Below are 22,961 nucleotides of genomic sequence, written 5' to 3'. Positions count from 1 at the left end.
AAATGCTCTTACTGTACGGCTTCATTGTTTTCTTCGTGTGTGTTTTTTTTAATTTGATGACATGGTATATAAATGATGCATCATATCTTTACAAACTCAGTTGCATACATTTGCCCTTTCCCTCCTCTCTAAAGTACTACCAGTACTATTAAGAATAGTACTTGACATAGCTAAATAAACTCTTGCAAATACATTAACTCGATATCCCAGAAGCTTTGAAGACAGACCAAAATACCCGTAGAATGAAAAATCCTCCCTATGTTAGTGCCTCGCGTTCGGCAAAATGATATCGTATTTACAAAATCCAAGCTTGGAGCCGATCCAGGCAGAAAAACAAAACAATGGCGAGTTCATCAAGAAATTGTTGCATTAATGATGATTATGCTGGTTCAAATTTGTTACTTAATTCTGTTCACTGTCAAACAATAATTCTTAATATCTATAAAACCAACTAAGCCATGGAAATCAACTGATGCAGTGTTAAGTATCAGACATATAAATGAATAACAACACAACAGTTCCATTTCAGTGTTACATTGATTTTCAGTAATCACAGCATCAAATACAGTGAGATGCCTCTGGTTTTCACCGACTTGTACTGGTAACACTTTGCATACACTTCGAGTTCTGTATCTCCAAACGATTTTATCACGGAAATAATTTATGAATTGAATTGTATTGAGTTGGAATGGCATACACGTCAGAAATTCATAATCAAGAGGAGAAATATTTCATGAGATAGTAGTTGCTGTGCTGCAGAATCTCCCCTATCTGTAAGTGGCTTCTTGAATAAGATTAGACGATTTCTTCATGTCTTGACACGAGAATAGTTTTTAATAAAAACATTCCTAATCTGGGAGTTAATTTCCTTTTTTTTTTAAAAATGGATGGAAAGCACACAAGCGTCTTTCTGAGTAATCTATGGAGCCGCCCGTGCAGACTGCTGTTTTGGCCTACAGATTTGCAGGAGGATATCAGAGGGGGTGTTGAATCCACAAATGTAGAAACGCTCATTAATGTAGAAGAACATTAACCAAAATCAACCACAAACGTTGAATATTTTCGACCACAACGAACATTGCCCACTAATGTCGAAAGACCCACTAATGCAGTAAAATGTAGAAAAATATTGAGGTTTATTGCTGTTTTAACACAAACAAACAAACAAAACACGTGAATTTTTTTCTTTTTTTTTAATAACTACATTAGTGGATGTTACGCATGTGTTTCTACATTAATTTTGAGGTTAATACTAGCGCCCACAAATCTAAAAAACGCCACCAAAATAGTGAAAAATACAAATCAAAGAGAAAAAAAAACCCACACGAATTAGTGTGTTGCTTGTTTGCTTGCTTTAATATCTCTCCCATTTCCAGTTAACTTTCATTGCATGCTTTAGAGAAAGAAGTGCCAACAAACTTACGTAAATGATGGTGAACCGTGACTGTAATCACGCATATCTATTCCATATCAATTGCATGAAATCCCATCATAGAATTTATTATTTCCCACTTTTTATAAAGAATGGCATGTCCCCCATCACGCACACACGCACAATTACACTGTCAGGCAGCACACCAACACGTTGCACGCATAATTATGTACGCATCCCCACTCGTACCCCCCCCCCCACCCATACACACACACACACACACACACACACACATGAACGCACTTGTATACTGCAATCTTTTTTGCGGCAGACGACAGGTTACACTAATGAAGTATTTTTCCTGTCGTTTCCAGAGGTAGAATCACTGACACAACCCCAGAGAGCAGCGCGAAGCCAGCATAGACACATATTGCCACCGTTGAAGAATTCTTCATCAGCACCTACACAAACATAGAGAAAATTAATAAGGTCTAAAGCCCAAGAAGAGGGACGCATGTATTCTGACATATTGTGCATATCACAGCATAAAAAGTATATGAGACCATGAGAATATGAGAATAGTTTCTTCTTTTTTTTCCGGATAAGCGGTAATAATAGTAATAATGGTAATAACAATAATGATGATGATGATAATAATGATAATAATAATAATAATGATAATAATAATAATGATGATAATAATAATAATAATAATAATATCGTTATTATGATAATTATTATCATTATTATTATTACTATGCTTATGATGATGATGATTATTATCATTATTATCATTATTGTTATTATTATTATTATTATTATTATTATTATTATCATTAGTATTAGTATTATCATTACTATTATTTTTTTCTGGGGGGGGGGGGGGAGGGGGGCTTTGTTTGTCTGGTCTTTGTTCTAAGATGACAGCCAATGACAAAAGTTGTTGAAACTATTCGACATATAGTGTAAGAGACCAGAGTTTGAGGATCGAAGAATTTGTGTGGGTTGGTAATTATGAAACAAACATGCATTGTAATCAGGAGCTGTTCCCTTTACTGACATAGAAGTGTACATTGTAGTAAAGTAGAACAAGTACACGTTGTATATTAAAACTTATACGTTCCTTTACGGGCAACCAATGAGGACTCTTCATTTCAGATAGGGATATAATGTGTCTGCGTTTGCTTGACAAAGAAATGCGTGCTGTTGCATCTTGTAGTTTTAAACAATGATAATAATAATGATAATAATAATAATAATAACAATAATGATAATGATGATAATAATAATGACAATAATAATGATAATTCACATTTATAAAGCGCATAATAATTAACAAAATTCTCTATACGCTTGACATAACATATACAATCGATCATGACATGACATATATACAATCATCAATTATACTTGAACAGATAGTGTAAGAATTTATATTATCAGACACTATTATAATCATCATGACCACTAGAATCAGCCGTCTAAAATCTGCAATATCTCTTTCAAATAAGCCAGTAACCAACCTGGGCGACAAACGGTGTGACGATGGCACCAAGGCGTGACGCTGCAACGCACACTCCGAGACTCAAAGACCTCACGTGAGTTGGATAGACCTGCCGGTGTCATTAACGGTAAAAACAGCGATGGGGTCAATTAACCCTCTCAATCCCCGAATCGATTCATTACATCATCACACAAGTGACAAAAAGGTAATTTTTATCATCTTTTCATAGTCAATTGTTTTCAAGGGGGTTATCCACTGAAATCTCTGACTTAATAAAAAAAAACATTAAACACAAAAGATGAAAATCAAACAGGTAAAACAGTAAAATATTAATTGAGATTTGCTACTAAATGAGGAAAGTGTGTTATTGTCAACTTTCAAACGTCTCTGACCAACTAGTTACGACCTTACGAGGATCACAATTAAATGTCAGCTTAAAATAGATGATTATACATCATCTATTCAGAACTTCTCCAGTTGCTTGTACCACAAATCGGTCTGTCCTGTATTTCCGTCTTTGAATTTAATTTAACGAGAAAAGGCGCAATTTTCACATCGTTTCAAAAGGCGGAAACTTTAACCAATAAAGATTTCCCCCCGAAAATCAAGTTATGGGTGTAATTTAGGAATCCCCTCGGCAGAGAAAGAAATCAAGTGCTTTATAGAATTCATAATTGTCTAGAATTCGTACTTCTGTTACAAAAGAAATTAGTGCGTGCATGCGATCTCCTTCCATGGATATGAAGAGCATACTGACCCTTTATTTCATAATTAATGCTACATGTTCTTCGATTACACAAAGAAAATAGAGAGATTATATTAGAATATAAAAGTAAGTACAATATGTATTTGTATATTTGCTCACCTCCGGTGTATAAACATACAAAGCTTGGAAAGCCCCTGAAATCATACCTCGCACCACAAATATGAAGAATGTCTGAACCCCGCTATAAAGAAAGTGTCGCAATAGAAAAAGAAAACAAATTAATAACATAGAAATAAAAATATAGAAGAAAACATAAACAAAGAAATGGACATATACTCTTTTCACTGGCTAATGATAATAGTTTAAGTTTTAGCTTGCTTTACAACGATATGGCATAGTAGATGTAATATATAGAAAATAGTTTATCTACTCCCACTTTGTCAATTTTGTTTTCTTTGTTCGTTGTTGTTTCGTTGTTTTTTTAGGGGGTGTTTCTTTTTTCTTAATAGCACTTTTATCTTTTATAGCAGCGCGTATAAGAACATATCTATTCAAATTCAGAAATGCTTGATTTGAGCTGTTTAATTACAACTAATTAACAAAAAGCAACAAACAAGTTGCTCTACATCGACCTAAATAAGCACAGTGTCTTTGAAGTAGCTACGATTAAAAGTATCAGGAGATCGTTGATTCGATTAAAACCCAAGTAGCCCAATGTATGCCAATGAATTTTTATCAGGGCTATTTGATTTGATTTGATGTATTTCTGCATTTTTCACAAAGTATATACAACATAACAAAACATTTTCCAATATTAATCACATTATATCTAAGATAAAATAAAGATAAATATAGTCATATATAATGAACCAATAATTACATATTGTATGAGTGAATTATAATCATACAAAAACGATTGGAAAATCATTGATTATTCAATCTAATTAATACAAACAAAATACAGGAGTCCGTCATCGTAAGCTGAAGCTTGAGTTTGATAGCGGCCTCTGGAAAAGCATATGGCTTGTTCTTTTTTATAAATCATTTAGTAAATATTTAAACTGTGTAATCGAGTAGGGTAGCCACAAAATGCATCATATATATTACAATTTCTATTTAAAACATTAAGTAATAACTGCTTATTTACTTTGATGTATAGTCCACAGGGTGGATTGGCGATTAGTTGTAAATAAAAGCAACTCGACATAAGAATTCATTGATTTAGAGATTATTGTAGAGTTATAGATCTGAAGCAATATGGACATTAATAAGCGCCTGAAATTCCATGAATTTTTTGGTCCATTGTGGTACTTTTATTTTGATAATATCTCTAGAGTGTTAAAGAAAGCAATTAAAGCTCATGCGTTTAATATACCTGGATGAGGTTTGTTTCATAAATTCATTACAGAAAAGTCTTAACATAACAGGTTACTTTGAGATTAGTCATGTGGCTATATGAGACACTTTCAAAGTGAAGTTAAATCCATTTCATGAAGTCTCTCATAAGTTTAATGAAACGAACCCCTATTCGAATATACATATTCATGACGATATGATGACCACATCACAAACACACATCAAGCAAAAATACATACATGCAATTGGACACACAAATTTACCTGGTTGTGCATATAAGTAAGAGGAATGTGAAGAGGCCAGCGGCCCACATTTGAATAGCCATAGTTTTCCTCCTCCCTAACACTTCGATGATGACGAAAGTAATCAGCACTCCTGGGAGATAAGAACGAACAAAAAACAAAATACATTCAAGGAAAACTGTGGGAATGATTCATATTTTGACAATAATATGATAATCTTCTACATATAGGATAGCATATTCAGTGTTGCCACTATTCTACAAGAGCACTATTCCATTGTTACCACCAAGTGTTTCCAGGTAGGCATTTGTACACCTTGTTCGAGGGGAACATTGTAGGAAAAAAAAATGTCTTGTAAAAGATAGACTGCATCGGGTAGAATTTGAATACTGGACCTTATAAGTCTAAACTTAATATAGTGCTCCAGAAAACTCTCGCCCATGTTGAAATGAAATTTTAAGATAAAAGGGTCAAAGTCAATCAAACAAAAGGGAAGCTCAGATAAGTCCATGATGTTGAAGATTAAGAACTCGTCTTTGAGTTTTAACGCAACTACCATCTCTTCCTAAAAACAGCAACCCACACTAATGCTCAGTAGTTGTTACAACTATTATACGCAATATACGAGATGAGGACATCACCATCTCATCTAATTTGCATAGATGTGATCTTGACAAATAGTGTTCCGTGGAGACATCATAGACTCGAAGGATTTCATACAATAATGCACATTTCAGAAACATTCTCATGCAAAACATTGCGAATCTTCTTACCTGGAAATTCTGCAAAGGACGTCTCTAGCACATGAACATAGCCAGAAACATCTAGCGATTTACAAGCTGCAAAACATTCCATTTCCGGTGCGGGCTCAGCTGAAAATGAAACAAGTTATTTCTATTAGAAACAGAAATTATGCATTGCTCGGAGCAAAGGTAAGCGCCACTGATTATAATTGATGTGAGTTAACTAAAGATGGAGTTAAAAGATTGATGTGTTATTTTGCATTTCCTTGTTTTCCCCCTAGATCTCTTTGTAGTATGATATTTGCCACCATCCTTCGTGCATTTGTGGAAACATTCTTTTTTTTTCCAATGATATTTATAACTTTATACACAGTTACTATCATAAGAACAAAAACAACAACAACAACAACAAAATAAAATAAGTGATTACAGTAATAACAATATCGATAAAGATCATAAAAGTGATAGTGATGATTATTCATAATGATCATGACAATGCTAGTGACCACTATATTGTGGTTACGATAATGATAATTATGATAATAATCATTCTTGTCACTATTCCCACTATCATACGTTTTGGCTTTTTGTATTAAGGGGCATTATGCAGGAACATTATTGAATGGCAAATACAAATTGATACAAGAATGCTAACTTGCAGAAACTGCATGAAGGATCTGTTCATAGTATATCATACATATTGTATCAGAAAACCATTTACAACATGTATTAATGCTGATAATAACTAGCATCATAATGAGGATCATCAGAACGACTACTACACTGTATTAGCGGCAACTCTCGTTATAGCGAAGTCATCGGGATCGGTAGTTTTCTTTAAAGCCGAACAAAATGTAATGTAAAGAGAATTTATCTATTTAGACAGTTATCTTGGGACTTGGATTTTTACTTCGTTGTAACGAGAATTTCGTGTTCGTTATAACGGGTGCGCATTGTATAGTGTAACCATTCAATTTAGTTTTACACAAGACAGAGACATACTGTAAATATTCAAAAATGTCAAGCAGTATATAATTATAATATGCATCGTATACTCACAGGCACATGTATTGCCAGATGAGAAGATTTCCGTGGCAAGCAGCACCATTCCGTAATACAGAAAAGCATTACAAAACCTGAAAGATTGCATGAATAAGAAAATAAATAACATATCTGGCATTTAAAACGGCCAAATTGATATGACAGAGGAATGATCTTAAACATTGTTTTGTAATAATTTGAATTGAAATGGATTGAATTGAATGATATAAAATGATTTATTCTTCTATAATATAAAACAGTCAAAATATTGTTTTAATTGTCGATCACTATAAGCAGTACTGTAGCATTGATTATACAGTCAAGACTTAATCATCACTGTAAACGAATGAAAGTATCTTCTTGGTGACACTTCATAATTAGGTTTTTTCTATACACCTAATATATATAAACTGCTTATTAACTTTGAATTTTTCCAACACAACGAACTGCATCCTCCCTGAGCATAAAGTTGACCTTTGTTCAAGGGACTGTACAGTACTGGTCGAGGTGAGGATTCAGGTTGCCCGTAACTTTTTGCCAGATATCTAGAAACCACTTTATGGGTTAATGTTACAGAGCATACAATTCTGAGGGGAATCACAAGTTTATTTGATGAAAACCGGTTTTGAAATGATCGAGATATCTAAAAGCAAGGAAAAAGAAAGAGATCCTAAATGAAAGTCGTGGCCTGTCAATTTGATTAGGATCGCTTTTTTTTTTTGGATATCTCAGCCATTTCAAGGCCAATTTTCATCAAACAAACATTGAATCCTTTTTGAAATTACATGCTCTTTCATATTTCACAAGAGGTTTCTCATTATCTCACACACACACACACGCGCACACACACAAACACACACACACACACACACACACAAAATAATGTTATAAACCTGAATCCTCAACTCAACCAGTACGATAAGGTCCCTTTAAAGAGTGCTCAGTAGAGCAGGTTAAGAATTAAGCTATCAGATACATTTGACACTTTTGGGTACGAAGATCGTCCAGTGTAAACAATGATATTGTAACTTTTGATCTCTGATGCAGACACAATATATATCAACATACACAATCATCGTCTCTTACTGTCGATATCCGAAAGCAAGAAATCTGACGTGTACTCCACAACGACAATTAGTGTTCCGTCTTTGGAAGATGACGTGGTAGCAGATTAACATTAAAGTCCAAAACTGTAGCACTATTTTTTCTTTCAGCCTGCAAGTACAATTGTAGATGAGATGCAGATTGTGGTATAGTGTAGCGCGTCCGGATATGACGGAAACTATATAATCATGCTGGCACATAGGGGTCATCCCACGAGACCGACACCCACGAGTCAATCAGCCCACGAGTTCGACATTTAAAAAAAAAGGTTCATGAATCATACAGCCCATGAGTTCGATACCAGGCAAATAAGGCCCATGTGTTCGACACTATAAGGTAAAAATAGCCCAGGAGTTCGACATTACAACAAGAGGCATAATGTGTCGGTCTCGTGGGCCTTGTTTACTTAGTGTTAAACTCGCAGGCTGTATGACTCGTGGGCTGTATATGAGTTGTGGGTGTCGAACTCGTGACGTGCACCCGAAAGACAAATTGAGCGCAACACCCACAGACATTAATTCATCGCAACTTTGATAGGGCTCACCAATTTATCAATAGAAGGGAAGACGTTATTGCCATGGTTCTCGTTTTGAAGAGTTCTGGTAATGATCCTTTGGGTTTCTAAAAAAAAAGCCCACAACAACAACAAAGAAACAACAAAACAAAACTATGAATGCAAAACTCATTATTACATGCAAGAAACGATTTATCTATTCTTTTTTGATGACTAGGTAGAGAAGAAGATCGAACACACTTTCTGATACAATCTTCATCATGATGATTTAATTTGAAAGGAACATTATGTGGACATGTTTAATGGACCAAAATGACATAAAATAACACCCAAATAGGCCTTCAATATTTCGATTTTCTTCAAACTTTCAGTGATGTGTTCTACTAATATTGCTGCATTCACGCAAAATACATGTATTATATTTCCCTTTTAAATAGCATAATTAAACCAATATACCAATGGATGAAGGATGATGATTTTCTATTACTATAAATAAGTCAAGGAATATATAAATATGGTATAATATAATATATGGCTGTCAATCAAAATATTACATGGTGCATGCATGGGTTAAATCCTTCTTCAACTTGTTCCACCTAGATCTTTGCTATGTAGTATAATTCCAATGGTACCATCCAATACCCTCAAGCATTAGAATGTCATTGGTATAATATGCCCCACCCATTCTCTGACATTTCTGCATAGATGACCCCGGGGCAGTGGTCTCTTGTTCAGTGAGGAAATCAGGCGGAGTGTTGCCATGGCACCGTCAAAGTCACCCATGGTCTGCTGATAAAGGACACTCTCAGGTAGATACTAAAAACGAAACAACAACACAATAAGCAGACAACAATCAAACATATCAAAAGTTTGTCAACTTAAACTCAGTGCTAAATTTTATGAGCAAAACAACACATTTCTGATGATTAAATCATTTATCTAGGGAAAAACATAGCTCATTTATCATAATCTTCACCATCATACCAGTTTTTATCTTTCCCCGATAACTGGGACGGCCAGACTCAGAGGCAAATAGGTACTTACTAAATACCGAACTGCACTGAAGAACACAACACTATCCAAAATTTGCAGAGCATCATAGGGATGTGGAAATGGTGTTAACAAGAAAGCAATCTCTTCAAACAAGAGGTATCATGGAGGCAAGGTAAACTTGTAGCATCACTCTGTAGAGCGTTACAAACAAAAGACCATGTTTATAGATCTTAGCTTAGACAGCTGTAAGACAAGCTATAAGAAGGTACGTGCGGTGATAACATTGTATTCAGATTTGAATGTGTATAGTACGATGGAACGAATGCTATATCGTTTCGTAAAGTTATATCTGATAACTTAATAGTTCTGTAACTTCGTGGGGTTATTTTATCTTAGGTTCGAATTTGATGAATCCTCTTCAACTTTGTTCATCTGGTTTTCCGTAGTCAAGTTTGTTGATAAAGCCAACTTAAGAATGGTACGGACTTCAATACTGGAGGATATCACGCGACGCGTCGCTACTGATCAGTCGCCGCGACTCGTGCAACTCGCAAGACTAATGGTTTGTGCTCTCACAAAGAAGGCGACCCTGGGCGACGTCCGAGACGTCTCAAAACAGGGTATTAATATATAAGTCGGGGGGACGTCGACGTGACGTCCCCACAACGTCGCCGGTAGGTCGTCATGGGTCTCCGCAGGGTCGCGGTGACTTCGCTGAGGCGCCTCTGAGATCAGCTGGAGACTGGGTAAAATTAAATCTCCGGCAAAAATCGATCATGTCCGATTCTATAGTCCCCAGGAGACGTCGTAGAGACGACCCCGCGACCAGCTAGACTCTGTTGATGCTGTCCCCACCAGGTCGCCACCTATCAGTACAATCCAAGCAAACGAGATACCCACTTAAGTACGAAAGTGATTTGAACATATGGCATCAAGGTGGGCATCCATACCTTCATGAGCAGGAGAAATATGAGGAGAGGGAACGAGGAGAAGAACATGAGATAGCGCCACCCCAGCGTTGGCATAATGATGAGAGTAAGAATCACCTGGAGGCAGATTCCAACGATCCAGAACACCTGGTGGAAAAAGAAATATTGATGTGTATCGATTGTCCGGTCTCTCGTACACTCCTATATAGTTGAAATGTTTGAACAATTTCTCTTAACTATATCTGTTATAGTAAGTGTTTGATTCAGTAACTTGCCTTTCCGATATAAATAAGGTTCGACAATACCTGCTTAGTCACAATCACTGAACACATTAATTTTCACAGTCTTGTAATTTTCACTTTCTTTTTACAATGCCACATAAACATTGTAACAAACTTTTTAGATATACTTTGTCTCCTGGGTTATTTTATATTTCTCAATATGTATACAGGGACATTCTCTACTAAATGTTTATTCAACGTTAAGAGACAAATATTGAACAAATGAAATATTACCTTTTCAAGTTTGGAGAATCAGAAACAAACAAACAAACAAACAAACGTTCAGAATGTTTTAATTGAACTTGTTTTAACTGTGAAAATATGATATTGGTCATAACACATTACAATTAGTTACACATTATAATAAGTTACACTATGGTGCAATAGGGGAAAGTGAGTAATACAGCAATTGCGACACCAAGCCTGTTCGCGAACACATTCTTGCGACTTTAATCACGCCACATGTATGATACAAAGAAAATACTATTACAGTTATAAAACGAGATCATGTGTGAGGACTAAGCACTCAATCATTGATTGTCAAGAAAGCAAAATTAAAGCTGGCAAATATCACCATTCTTCTCAATCTTTAAACAGCTTTTTTATAGACAATCTCGAATAGGATATACCCCTAAATTAGTACATGTACAATCTTGATAAGTGTATAGAACAGTGTTTATTACTCACTGTAAGAAATACAAGACAAAGACCTCTTGTTTTGGAAGGCAACAATTCAGCTAAAATAGTAAACCTGCGGGGAAAGACAGAGAAATTATCAAGTTTGAATAAGTAATACAACAGGATAAACAATGCCACTGGTAAACAAGAAAATGTAAACATGTATAGTTCTTATGAACTATGTGTAAGGAGACTGATACATGTGAATAGATAGATATGTAAATAAATGGATAAACAAATGTGCATGTAATACAGAGAGAAAGAGAGAGAGACGGAGATAGCTACATGTTGTAGTTATGATACACAATAAATAGGGATATTTTTATTCCATAGATACGATTAGAAACGTGAATAGATTATTGTGAAACGCATGCAACAGGTGCAAGCAACAGCTTTCATTGTCAATCGGGTATTACTGGCCTATTTCAAACCCATATCGTCTGACCTGTCTCTCTCCCCCCACCCCCATTGCTCATCACGCACAGCCGCAAATTTCCTGTGTGTGAAATATTATTATGTATACAGCGTGTCCCAGAAAAAAACGAAACCGAGTTTCATTGCAGTTCTTTGCGATCATAATTACATATTTGCTTTATGAGTTGTACATTGATTTAAAGATACACTTCTCTTCTTTCATTGATGCAAAACTCATTGTTCAAAGATGACAGAAGGCACATGGCAAACTATAGAGAAACGTAGAGAAGTGAAAAGACAATGCATGGATGCAAAATCAGACAGGTTAAAAGAAAGATCTAGAGTTAGATACAGGGAAATGAACAGACTAGTGAAAAGAAAGTCAAGGGCTGATAAACGAGCCTTTACTGACAATTTAGCTAGTTAGGCAGAAGAGGCTGCAAAGGCTGGTGAACAAGGGAAAGTATATAAGCTGACCACAATGATTAGCGGCAAGTACAGTAAATCCTCAGAATTACCGATAGAGGACAATTAGGATGGAAAGCTTCTTACTGCTGAAGCAGAGCAGGATGTCAGATGGGCCGAACACTTTGAAGAAGTCCTCAACAGGCCAACCCCAGTTACTGAAGCTGATATACAAGAAGCAGTTTGTAGTATCGACATAAATCCACCAACTCGGGCTGAGATCATTCAGGCAATCAAGTCCTTAAAGAATGGAAAGGCATCAGGATTAGATAACTGACCCAGAATTGGCTGCTGATGACATACTGCATCCACTCTTCTCAGACATATGGGAAAGAAAGAAAGTCCCGGACGATTGGTCACAAGGGATCATCATTAAACTCCCTAAGAAAGGTTCACTCCGGAAATGTAGCAACTGGCGGGGAATAACACTTTTGTCTGTTCCGAGTAAAAAACTAGCAAAAGTCATCATTAAGAGGCTGACAAGGGCTGTTGATGAGCAACTGAGACCAGAGCAAGCAGGTTTTCGAAGAGGAAGAGGGTGCGTTGACCAGATTTCTGTCTTGCGCAACATAATTGAGCAATGCACAGAATGGCAAAGGCAGCTGTACATTAACTTTGTTGACTTCGAAAAAGCTTTTGACAGTTTATACCGAGACAGCTTATGGAAAATTCTACGAAACTACGGCATTCCTCAACAAGTAGTGGCTATCATCAAGAGCTTTTACAGCAATTTCACTTGCGAGGTTGGAAATAGCAACTACAGTTTCCAGGAGAAGACTGGAGTGAGACAAGGGTGTGTTATGTCTGCACTACTCTTCAACCTAGCCATTGATTGGATAATGAGGCAGACTACTGCAGATCAGAAAAGAGGCATTAGGTGGACACTCCTTTCAACACTTGAGGACCTAGACTTTGCAGACGATCTGGCTCTAGTGTCTCATACTCACCAACACATGCAGGAGAAGACATACCGCCTTACTGACATTGCACAAGAAATTGGCTTGAAGATCGATCACAGGAAAACAGAAGGCTGGAGTAATGACACTCAATGTTCAAAACCCTCAAAGTATACAGGCTAATGGAGAAGATCTTCCAACAACAAATGAATTCACTTATCTTGGAAGTACAGTAACACAATATGGAGGTGCAGGAGTAGACATTAAAAGCCGCATGAATAAAGCAAGGGCTGCATTCTCTATGCTGAATCCCATTTGGAAATCTCAGCAGTTCAGCACAAAAAAACAAGTTAATGATTTATCAAAGCTGTGTTCTCACAACTCTCCTGTATGGATCAGAATGCTGGAGGATGACGAAGAGCGACATTCAAAAATTGTCAGTTTTTAACAACAAATCACTGAGGAAAATTTATCGCATATTTTGGCCAAATACAATATGAAATGAAGAGATTTATGATAAATGCCAGTTGGAATGCATAGACACAATCATCCAAAGAAGGTGCTGGAGATGGATTGGTCATGTGCTCAGGAAAGAACAGGACAACATTACCAAGACAGCACTCCACTGGACTCCAGAAGGGCGGAGGAAGAGGGGAGACCCCAAAAAACACATGGAGAAGAACTGTGGAGAGAGAGAGATGAGGGACCTGAACCACACCTGGGGGACACTACAGTGCCTAGCCATGGACAGGGCCAAATGGCGGACTTTTGTTGCTGCCCTACGTGCCCATGACATAACGGGCAAAAGTCATTGTTCAAAATTCGTGCATGACCGAGTTAGAACAATAGACAGTAGTGATATTAAATTTTCATTTGCACGAGCAAATATCGACTTTGAATGAGTTTTTCAGACTTTTTTCAGCAATCTTGTGCAAAAAATAAAATCATAGCCTATTAATATCCATTCTTTTCCTTTCATATGATATCCCATGCGTCAAAAATGATCATCGCCTGCTCGAGAAAACTGAATTTGAAAATATGCTTCAATTTTACCCAGATGGATAGATAGTAAATAAGGAGCCAGTTAGCTTTCCCGACATGCCCAACTTGGCAGATAACAATGGCCTTCATGCGTCAATGAATTTACACAAACATGAAGGGAGGGGGTAAAAGAGGTTGTTACTGACGGTTCGGTTCTGAATAGGGTCTTAAATTAGCATATGATCATGAGCTGGCCTGACCATGCAGCTAACTACAGAGCAAAGGGTGTTCATCAGCGGAATGTTTGGGAAGGTGGGGTGGGAGAAACGGACCGAAAAAAACCTTCCGAGCCCCCCCCCCCCCCCCTAAAAAAAGACGACTTTCTGCCCTGCACTTGCACCTTTGAAATGTTAGAAGCGCAAGTTCAGTGATAAATAAAGTGATGTACCCTCTCTTTCTACTTCACCTCCCCCTTCAAAACTTCAAAACCCTGTCAGTGATGAAGGATTCACGCGTGAGGGAAATGTAGAGAGGACTGTGTGCAGCCTCAGCATACTCAGGTTATTAGTCTTCAATAATTTTAGTTATGTCTCATAGCTTATTCTAAACAAATGACAACAAAGGGCTTTTCGTCTCATACAACATTCTCTGTAAATACCTCCCCCACCCCCGAACAACATTCACTGTAGCACTGCGGTTGTTTTGTGTGAATTCAATGGTGCAGATGAGCCCATTGTCTAATGCCAAGTCGGGAGAGCTGAATGTTGTTTTTCGACTATCCGTATATAGAATCGGTAGAAATGAAGCATGTTTTCATGCAAAATTTTCTCAAGCATGCGTTATTCATATTTGACGCGTTAGGTCTCATATGAAAGAAGAAAATATGAATATTTGGCTAATGAACTCTGTTTTTCGAAAACATAACGTTAAAAGTCTGAAAATATTCACTTAAAGTCACAATTTGCGTGTTCAAATGAAAATTTGGTAGCACCACTGCTCATTGTTCTAACTCAGTCATGCATGAACGATGAACATTAAGTTGTACATCAAATGAAAGAAGAAAAGTTTATCTTTCCATTGATGTATATCTTATAAAGAATATGTATAATTTCGATAGTAAAAAGTTGCATGGAAATCCGGTTTCGTTTTTTCTGGGACACGATGTATAGTTCACTCACTTCCTTTAAAACACAAGGTCCGGATAAGTGTATAAACAGAGTATTAAAACACGTGATAATGGCAGCTGGGTATGACGAAGAATCTATTGGATTGCAGTTGACTATCACCCTGTCCAGTAACTGGTAGGTCCCATGTCTTCACTATATCGCATTGTTATCCGGATAGGTCTAAGAGGAGTGATGCACAATCCAGCGTATCCGGGCAATTATTCCCGGCTAAATACTGGTAAGTGGTGAGTTTAGAGCACTGAGATTAGGGTGAGGGCTAAGTTTGATATTCAGAGTTAGGGTTAGGGTTAGGGTTAGTTTCAGGATTAGGATTATGATTAGGGCCAGGGGGAAGGGTCCAAGGGTAATTGCCCAGGGGGTACCGATAATTGTCCTAGACCCACAATAGTATCTCTTTCCTCTGCGGTATGATTCATCGGTAAAATTATATTATAAGTATTGAATTCACGATATGACAGGGTGATGGTTTTATACCCTTGTGAAGCGCCCCCAAGTGACGTGCCGACCAGGCCTCGAAGGATCAAAAGCCACGTGAAGGTAGGAGAGAAGGAGCTCAGAAGTCCAAAATAGAACACAAGGAAGGAACACAATCCTAGCGTCTTGGGGAAGAGACAGAGTGAAAATTATTAATGACAAGAAAAACTAAACAAACAGGCAAACAAACAAACAAACAAACAACAAGAAACCATATAAGTCACCAAGACTAAACCCCGTGTGTGACTATAGTCAAGTAAGTTAACACTGTCTTACTTCTGTAAGTGATACCTACAGTCGTTATTTCGAAGGGCCGTCATTATGAGAGTACGTTAATCCGAAAACGAAGTAAGTTTCGCAATTCCGAACGTTCGTTAGTGCGCAACTTCTTTTCATTTTCGGATTAACGAACCTTCGGAATATAACGGATGTTATTTCATTTTCGGCTTAATGAACCTCCGGAATTAAAGAAAAAAAAAACTGGAACACAGTCCTTGATGTATATAGCAGAGATATACAATGGATGAATTTAATAGTCTGCACAATACTCCCTAACATAATTCCGGCCTATTTTGAAATATAAATGCTCAAGAGAGAGAAAGAGAGAGAGAGAGACAGAGAGACAGAGAGAGACAGACAGAGAGAGAGGGGGAGAGAGAGGGAGAGGGAGAGGGAGAGAGACAGGAGAAAGAGGACTGTTTACATTAAGTATTATTATGTCTATACACATCCTCTAAATAATTTCTCTCTCTCTCTCTCTAAGAATAGTAGAGATTGATATAAAACATACGGCCAAATGTTAGTCCCAACACGGCAATTACTAACAAGTTCAGGACGCATATCGAGAAATATATTTTTGTATATATATATATTTATATATCTAACATAATATGAATCAAAAGACAGCGTAAAAAGAGCATGCATGCGTTACCCTTCCTAAATCATTGAAGTGTATCAAAATATTATACGAAACTCATTGCACCAAAAAACAAAAACAAACAACACCAACATACATTGCAAACAATTTGTTCTCTGTCCCAATATTCTTCCCGATGACACGTTATTACGTAATTAATAGGGAGGGTTGGGAGGATTTTAGGGGCAAAATGGTATTCTACTACTTTTTTGTTTTTCTCGCTTTGAATTTTCCACCTATCGAAGAATAAACAAAACCCAAGCGATTCAAATGTTTCTTCATCAAAGATATACTTGTATACATCATTATCGTCCGGAGATCATGACAAGTTGTAATTCATAAATGGTGAAGGAAAAACTTACACCACGTCGGCCGAACTTGTCAGCCAGAGCACCCCAGACGGGCGCACTGAGGAAGTAGCCCCCGAAGATCACCGTGGTCATCAAGGCTTGCTGCCATGACGACAACCTCCACTCACACCTCAGCTTGTCCGAGAGGACACTGACCAGCATGATCTCGAATGCATCGGCCATCTGCCCAAAACAGGTAATTGATACCAAGAGATAGAGCCCATACTATTACTCAAACCAATCATCTACAGAAAAGCGTTTTATCTATAAGCTGTTATTTTCGCGAATTTCGCGAATCACAGCTTGGATCGCCATGCGCTAGGTATGGGTATGCTATGATACAGCATTCAGGATACTAGTATATCATTTGTGTCAATTTGCGAAAACAACATTTCGCGAAGAAAAAATATGCGACCTCCTCATTCGTGAAAATATCTATTCGCGAAAATAACAGCTTATACAGTAATCTGCTCCTTTATACAAGATTCCGACATTCCAACTTATTTGATCTAAAGCCTCGCCTGATCACCACAGATAATGTGAAAAACGTGACTGCAAATATATCAGCTAAATGCTGGAGAAGTTGAGCGAGGATGAGATCATGTGATGGAGAAAAGGTGAGAATAATTCGATAATCGTACACAATAGGCAATGTTTTCGTGACTATATAATCATTGCTGTTGTAAGTGTCATCTCGACATTATTATGAAAGTATTATTATTCTGGTTTTGAGTGGTTGTAATAGTAATAAACTAGTAGTAGTACAGCACCAGCAGCTGCAGCAGTAGTATTAGTTGTAGTAGTATATAGTAATAGTAGTAGTAGTAGTAGTAGTAGTAGTAGTAGTAGTAGTAGTAGTACGATGTAGTAATTAATCGTAGTAGTAGTAGCAGTATAGTAGTATAGTACAATTGTAATAGAATTGTATCAATATATAGCAGTATCTGGTGGTAGTGGTGGTGGAAGTAGTAGTATAGGAATAGCATGTTAGAATCATTGGTATCATCATCACCACCACCACCACCATCATTATCATCATTACAAATCATTAATTATGCCTATGTGCTTACTCAAAATTATCAAACTATATTCTGGTTATGAGTGGTTGTAATAGTAATAAACTAGTAGTAGTACAGCAGCAGCAGCAGCAGCGGTAGTAGTATGTGTAGTATTAGTGGTAGTAGTGTAGTAGTAGTAGTAGTAGTAATAGTAGTATACTGGTGGTGTTTGGTAATAGTAGGAATAGTATGGTAGAATCAGTGGTATCATCACCATCATCATCATCATCATCATTACTGTGCCTATGTACTTACTCAAAATTATCAAAGTATATTTCGGTTATGAGTGGTTGTAATACAGTAGTAAAGTAGTAGTACAGCAGTAGTATAGTAGCATAACATAGTATGGTGGTGGTGGTAGTATAGTAGTATTCGATAGGAATAGAGTGGTAGAATAAGTGGTATCATCACCATCATCATCACCATCATTACAAATCATTTATTATGTACTCACTCCATGGAAGCCCACAATAAAGCAAACTCTGATCTGGAACCAGCCAAATCCGAGGGCATCCACCGCTTCCTCGACGGTAAAAACTTCCTCATCGTCTGTAAGATCATTAAAAAAAGTATGGTTTCACAGAAAGGAGAAGACACACATACCTACACACACTTACGCACATACACACACACATTTTGAAAAATAATCTTTATTCTTCCGTATAGTTGCACATTCAAACATGAAAAATAACTATTCCGTTGACTTGAATTGTTTCTGACATGTTTCGGGTATTAACATACAACTGCAATTATGTCAGATTATCATAATAAATACACACACATTTATACAACATAAAATATGTAAGCTTACAAATAATGGAAACTGCAATTCGCCGCGAAATGCACAACGCTTGAAAAAATACCGAAATGCGCCTTGTTTATTTTAATTACAGTTTAACAAAGTTATCGTAATACACTGACCATGTCTTTTTACCACAGGTCAAAATTATCTAGCCAGTAAACAGGGGCGTCACCAGCTTTTTTTCAAGGGGGGTGCGTTTTGACACTAAATGTTTCCGAGATTTTTTGGACAGATATTTGGAATATAGGAAGCTCTCAATCCCTAGACTTTAACAGTTTTTTGAGGGAAACCAAGCGGGGAAAGGGCACCGGCGTAGCTAGGATTTCATCTTGGGGGGGGGGGGGGGGGGGGGTTAGAATGCGAGGGAGCGAGCAAGGGTGTGGAAGTGCCGGAGGGGGTTGTACCCCCTATAAATGGATTATGGAATGACGGTGTGAAACGACAAATTACTGGCGGCGATATCATGAGAATTGCATAACGAGTACATGCGAGCGAGCTTGAAAATTTTGACATTTTACAGTCCCAAAACTGCCGTTTGTAGCCATATTTTTTTGCTTTGTAAATTAAGGGGGGGGGGAACGGTGGCGCAACTGCCGGCAATTACTGGCAGCAACATCAGGTGAATGGCATAACAATTAAATGCGAGCGAGCAAAGAGAGCGAGCTTGGAAATTTTGACATTTTACAGTCCCAAAACTGCATTTGGAGCCATATTTTTTCGCTTTGGAAATAAAGGAGGGGTGGGGGCGCAACGGGCGCAACTGCCGGTAATTACTGGCAGCAACATCAGAGAATTGCATAACAATTAAATGCGAGCGAGCTTGAAAATTTTGACATTTTACAGTCCAAAAACTGCCATTTGTAGCCATATTTTTTTTTGCTTTGGAAATGAAGGGGGGGGGGGGCGCACCGGGCGCAACTGTCGGCAATTACTGGCAGCAACATCAGGAGAATTGCGTAACAATTAAATGCGAGCTAGCGAGGGAGCGAGCTTGAAAATTTTGACATTTTACAGTAAAAAACAAACGAACTGCCGTTTTAGAATTTAAGGGATCGCATCGGGCGCAACTGCTGGCAAATACTGGCAGCAATATCAGGAGAGCATAATGATTACATTTTACATTTTACAGTCCAAAAACTGTCGTTCTTAGCCATATTTTTTCGCTTTGGAAATTAAGGGGAGAGGGGCACCGGGCGGAACCGCTGGCAATTACTGGCAGCAACATCAGGTGAATTGCATAACAATTAAATGCGAGCGAGCGAAGAGAGCGAGCTTGAAAATTTTACATTTTACAGTCCAAAAACTGCCGTTCTTAGCCACATTTTTTCACTTTGGAAATCAAGGGGGGGGGGGCGCACCGGGCGCAACTGCAGGCAATTACTGGCAGCAACATCAGAAGAATGGCGTAAAGATTTTAAAAAATGCGAGCGAACGGAGCGAGCGAGCTTGAAAATTTTGACATTTTACAGTCCCCAAACTGCCGTTTGTAGCTATATTTTTTCGCTTTGGAAATTAAGGGGGGGGGGGGGGTGCGCACCAGGCGCAACTGCCGGCAATTACTGGCAGCAACTTCAGGAGAGTGGCATTACGACTAAATGCGAGCGAGAGGAGCGAGCGAGCTTGAAAATTTTGACATTTTACTGTCCAAAAACTGCCGTTTGCAGTGCGCCCCTCCCCCTGGATCCGCCACTGGTAGTCAAGGGTGTGGGTTTATGTTCATGACTGGGGAGGTATGACCAGCGAGGTGGCGTCGAAGTGACCAAGCGGGGAAAGGATGTCCAAAATCTGCACTTCAGAGCATCCCCTAAACTAATTGTGCGTGTTTGTTTGTGTGTGTGTATTATATACATGGAAAAGTTAGGAATTAGCCCAGGTCAAGTCTTTTTATTGGCAATGCAAGACATTTTTATATAGACTAGTATGTAAAGCAACACTGCAAAATCAATGATCTAGCTTTGTATAACGAAGCGTAAGGTACAAAGGTGTACATTCTACATCAAATTGCGCAACATTGTAGCGACTCTTCGTTCGGATGTACTGGGTACACTGCGCACATCCTGCTTATATGCAGAATACCAACCAGGAATCACAATCTTTTGTCGGGTCCGGGCTTTTTAAACAATGTTTCACACTATATACCTATTTGATTATGGTTAAAAGAAATCATAGAAAAATATCTTATTTCTGGATCACCCTTTCATTCAAAAGCAGTTTACTAACACTTGAACTACTATTTCGGTAAATCTTTTTTTTTTTTTTACCAGCGGATTGGGAGGGGGCGCATCCCCCCCCCCCCCTCCGTAGTTATACGCCACTGCTTTTGGGTGTAATAATTGGACAGATTTCTTGAATTCTAACAAAAAAGCAAGAACATCTTTTCATCGCGGGAATTATGATTATGTGGGGTGGGGCAAATGGTGCGCTTGCCTTCCAATATTTTTATGGGGGCAACATTTTTGTTTTCTTTCAAAAGCAAGAAAATCTTCTCATTTCGGGAATCATCAAGTATGGGGGGGGGGGGGGGCAAAACTAAAATATGCTTGCCCCTCCATTTTTTTTCTTTTTTTTTTAATGAGGCTAAGGCTCGCTCTTGGGCTGGCAATATGGATTGGTCAGAAGTAACGTACATAGACCCTACATACTTGTAAGTAGCAAGCATGCAAACGTGTAGAAGTGCTCCGTATCGTACGGATGTATACAGTACGGTCGATAAATAGTAAACACTGTATACTAATAGATATGTATAAAATCAGTGCTGCCAGAACCAGGGGTGCGAATTGTTTTTGCCGACGATTTATTTATTTATTTGTGTGTGTGTGTGTGTGTGTGTGAAGACTGATTTTTTTTTTTTTTAAGGATCTGAAGGGGGGTGCGTTCGCACCCAACGCACCCCCCCCCCCCCCCCCCCCCTGGTGACGCCCATGAGTAAACTGGAAAATTGAAAGGAAAGATAATGATTTACAATGCTGGCAAAATGGCTGAAGGAAATGCTGGTGTATTTGAATGCTAGCATGCGAGTCATTATGCTTTCCAAAATTTGTTCTTATTTGTGCATATAAAAGTTGATATACAATAACCTTCTTTGGACCTAGCAATGTCTCTTTATGCTTTGGATGACATGATTATGCAGTTTTCAAAGCGCCATAAGTTTAAAATTATCCGTGAGGCATATCAGCTGCTCGCAAAAGTTTCCAAAGAATATATTGAACAAAAAAGTAAAGAGAGAGAGGGGGAGTAGGGGCCGGGAGAATGGGTATCATATAAACATAAGGAGTGTAACATCTTCACAGATATTAACTTTTTTTTTGGGGGGGGGGGAGGGTCAGGTCTAGTGGTTAACAAGTGTATGGTAAAGGATTCCACACCGCACAATTTCAAGATCATGGTACTCAGCTGAGGACCATCCTACAACGAGGGGCTACCAGTATCATTCCAGCTCGTTCAACGCGAAACCATCCAGGTGGCGTCGCCCAGTTGTGGTAGGCAATACGTAATAGTGAATGGGCATTCTAGTCGCTATTGAATCTCGTACGTGCTTTCACCCCTTGAAGTGATTATCCCTCTACGTATTAGGGTGTACTGAAGTACATAAGTGCATAGTGTCATTATCTTTGTATATAGGTGTGTGTTTGTGCGGGTGTATATGTGTGTGTGTATGTGTTTGTGCGTCTGTGAATGCGTGTGTGTGAATATCAAGACACACATATTATAAATATGTAGGTATTATGATGTGGGCCTATAATGTAATATAAATATATACGTGTGTGTATGTGTGTTTGTAATTATATACATATATGTATACATATATATGTATATATACATATATACACATACATACATACATATCATAATATGCAATTGTTTTCCTCGCCATTTATACCACCTCGCTCACTTGCATTTACGATGATTATAAAAGCAATTAGATTTGGAATATGACTCCAACAGACTCATAATG

General features: G+C 37.9%; 1 protein-coding gene across 1 annotated transcript in view; it reads right to left on the bottom strand.

Moving 5' to 3' along the window:
* Positions 1-1,716: 1,716 nt before the first annotated feature.
* LOC139737160 (synaptic vesicle 2-related protein-like) overlaps positions 1,717-22,961 on the bottom strand; it is a 21,646-nt gene continuing 401 nt past the window's right edge. Inside the window, exons 2-14 of the mRNA XM_071647838.1 lie at positions 18,659-18,753; positions 17,159-17,329; positions 15,881-16,005; positions 11,473-11,536; positions 10,526-10,651; positions 9,264-9,398; positions 8,613-8,689; positions 6,983-7,059; positions 5,954-6,052; positions 5,202-5,313; positions 3,742-3,823; positions 2,896-2,985; positions 1,717-1,833 (exon numbers count right to left, since the gene is read on the bottom strand). Coding sequence (XP_071503939.1) covers positions 1,717-1,833; positions 2,896-2,985; positions 3,742-3,823; positions 5,202-5,313; positions 5,954-6,052; positions 6,983-7,059; positions 8,613-8,689; positions 9,264-9,398; positions 10,526-10,651; positions 11,473-11,536; positions 15,881-16,005; positions 17,159-17,329; positions 18,659-18,753 — 1,370 coding nt within the window. The remainder of the gene's footprint in view (positions 1,834-2,895; positions 2,986-3,741; positions 3,824-5,201; positions 5,314-5,953; positions 6,053-6,982; positions 7,060-8,612; positions 8,690-9,263; positions 9,399-10,525; positions 10,652-11,472; positions 11,537-15,880; positions 16,006-17,158; positions 17,330-18,658; positions 18,754-22,961) is intronic.

Source organism: Diadema antillarum, unplaced genomic scaffold (genome assembly GCF_040938485.1).
Source record: "Diadema antillarum isolate AM-2024a unplaced genomic scaffold, OU_Dant_1.0 seq00000684_RagTag, whole genome shotgun sequence".
Lineage (NCBI taxonomy): Eukaryota > Metazoa > Echinodermata > Echinoidea > Diadematoida > Diadematidae > Diadema > Diadema antillarum.
Note: the sequence above shows the minus strand (reverse complement) of the source record. Positions and strands in the feature narration are given on the sequence as shown.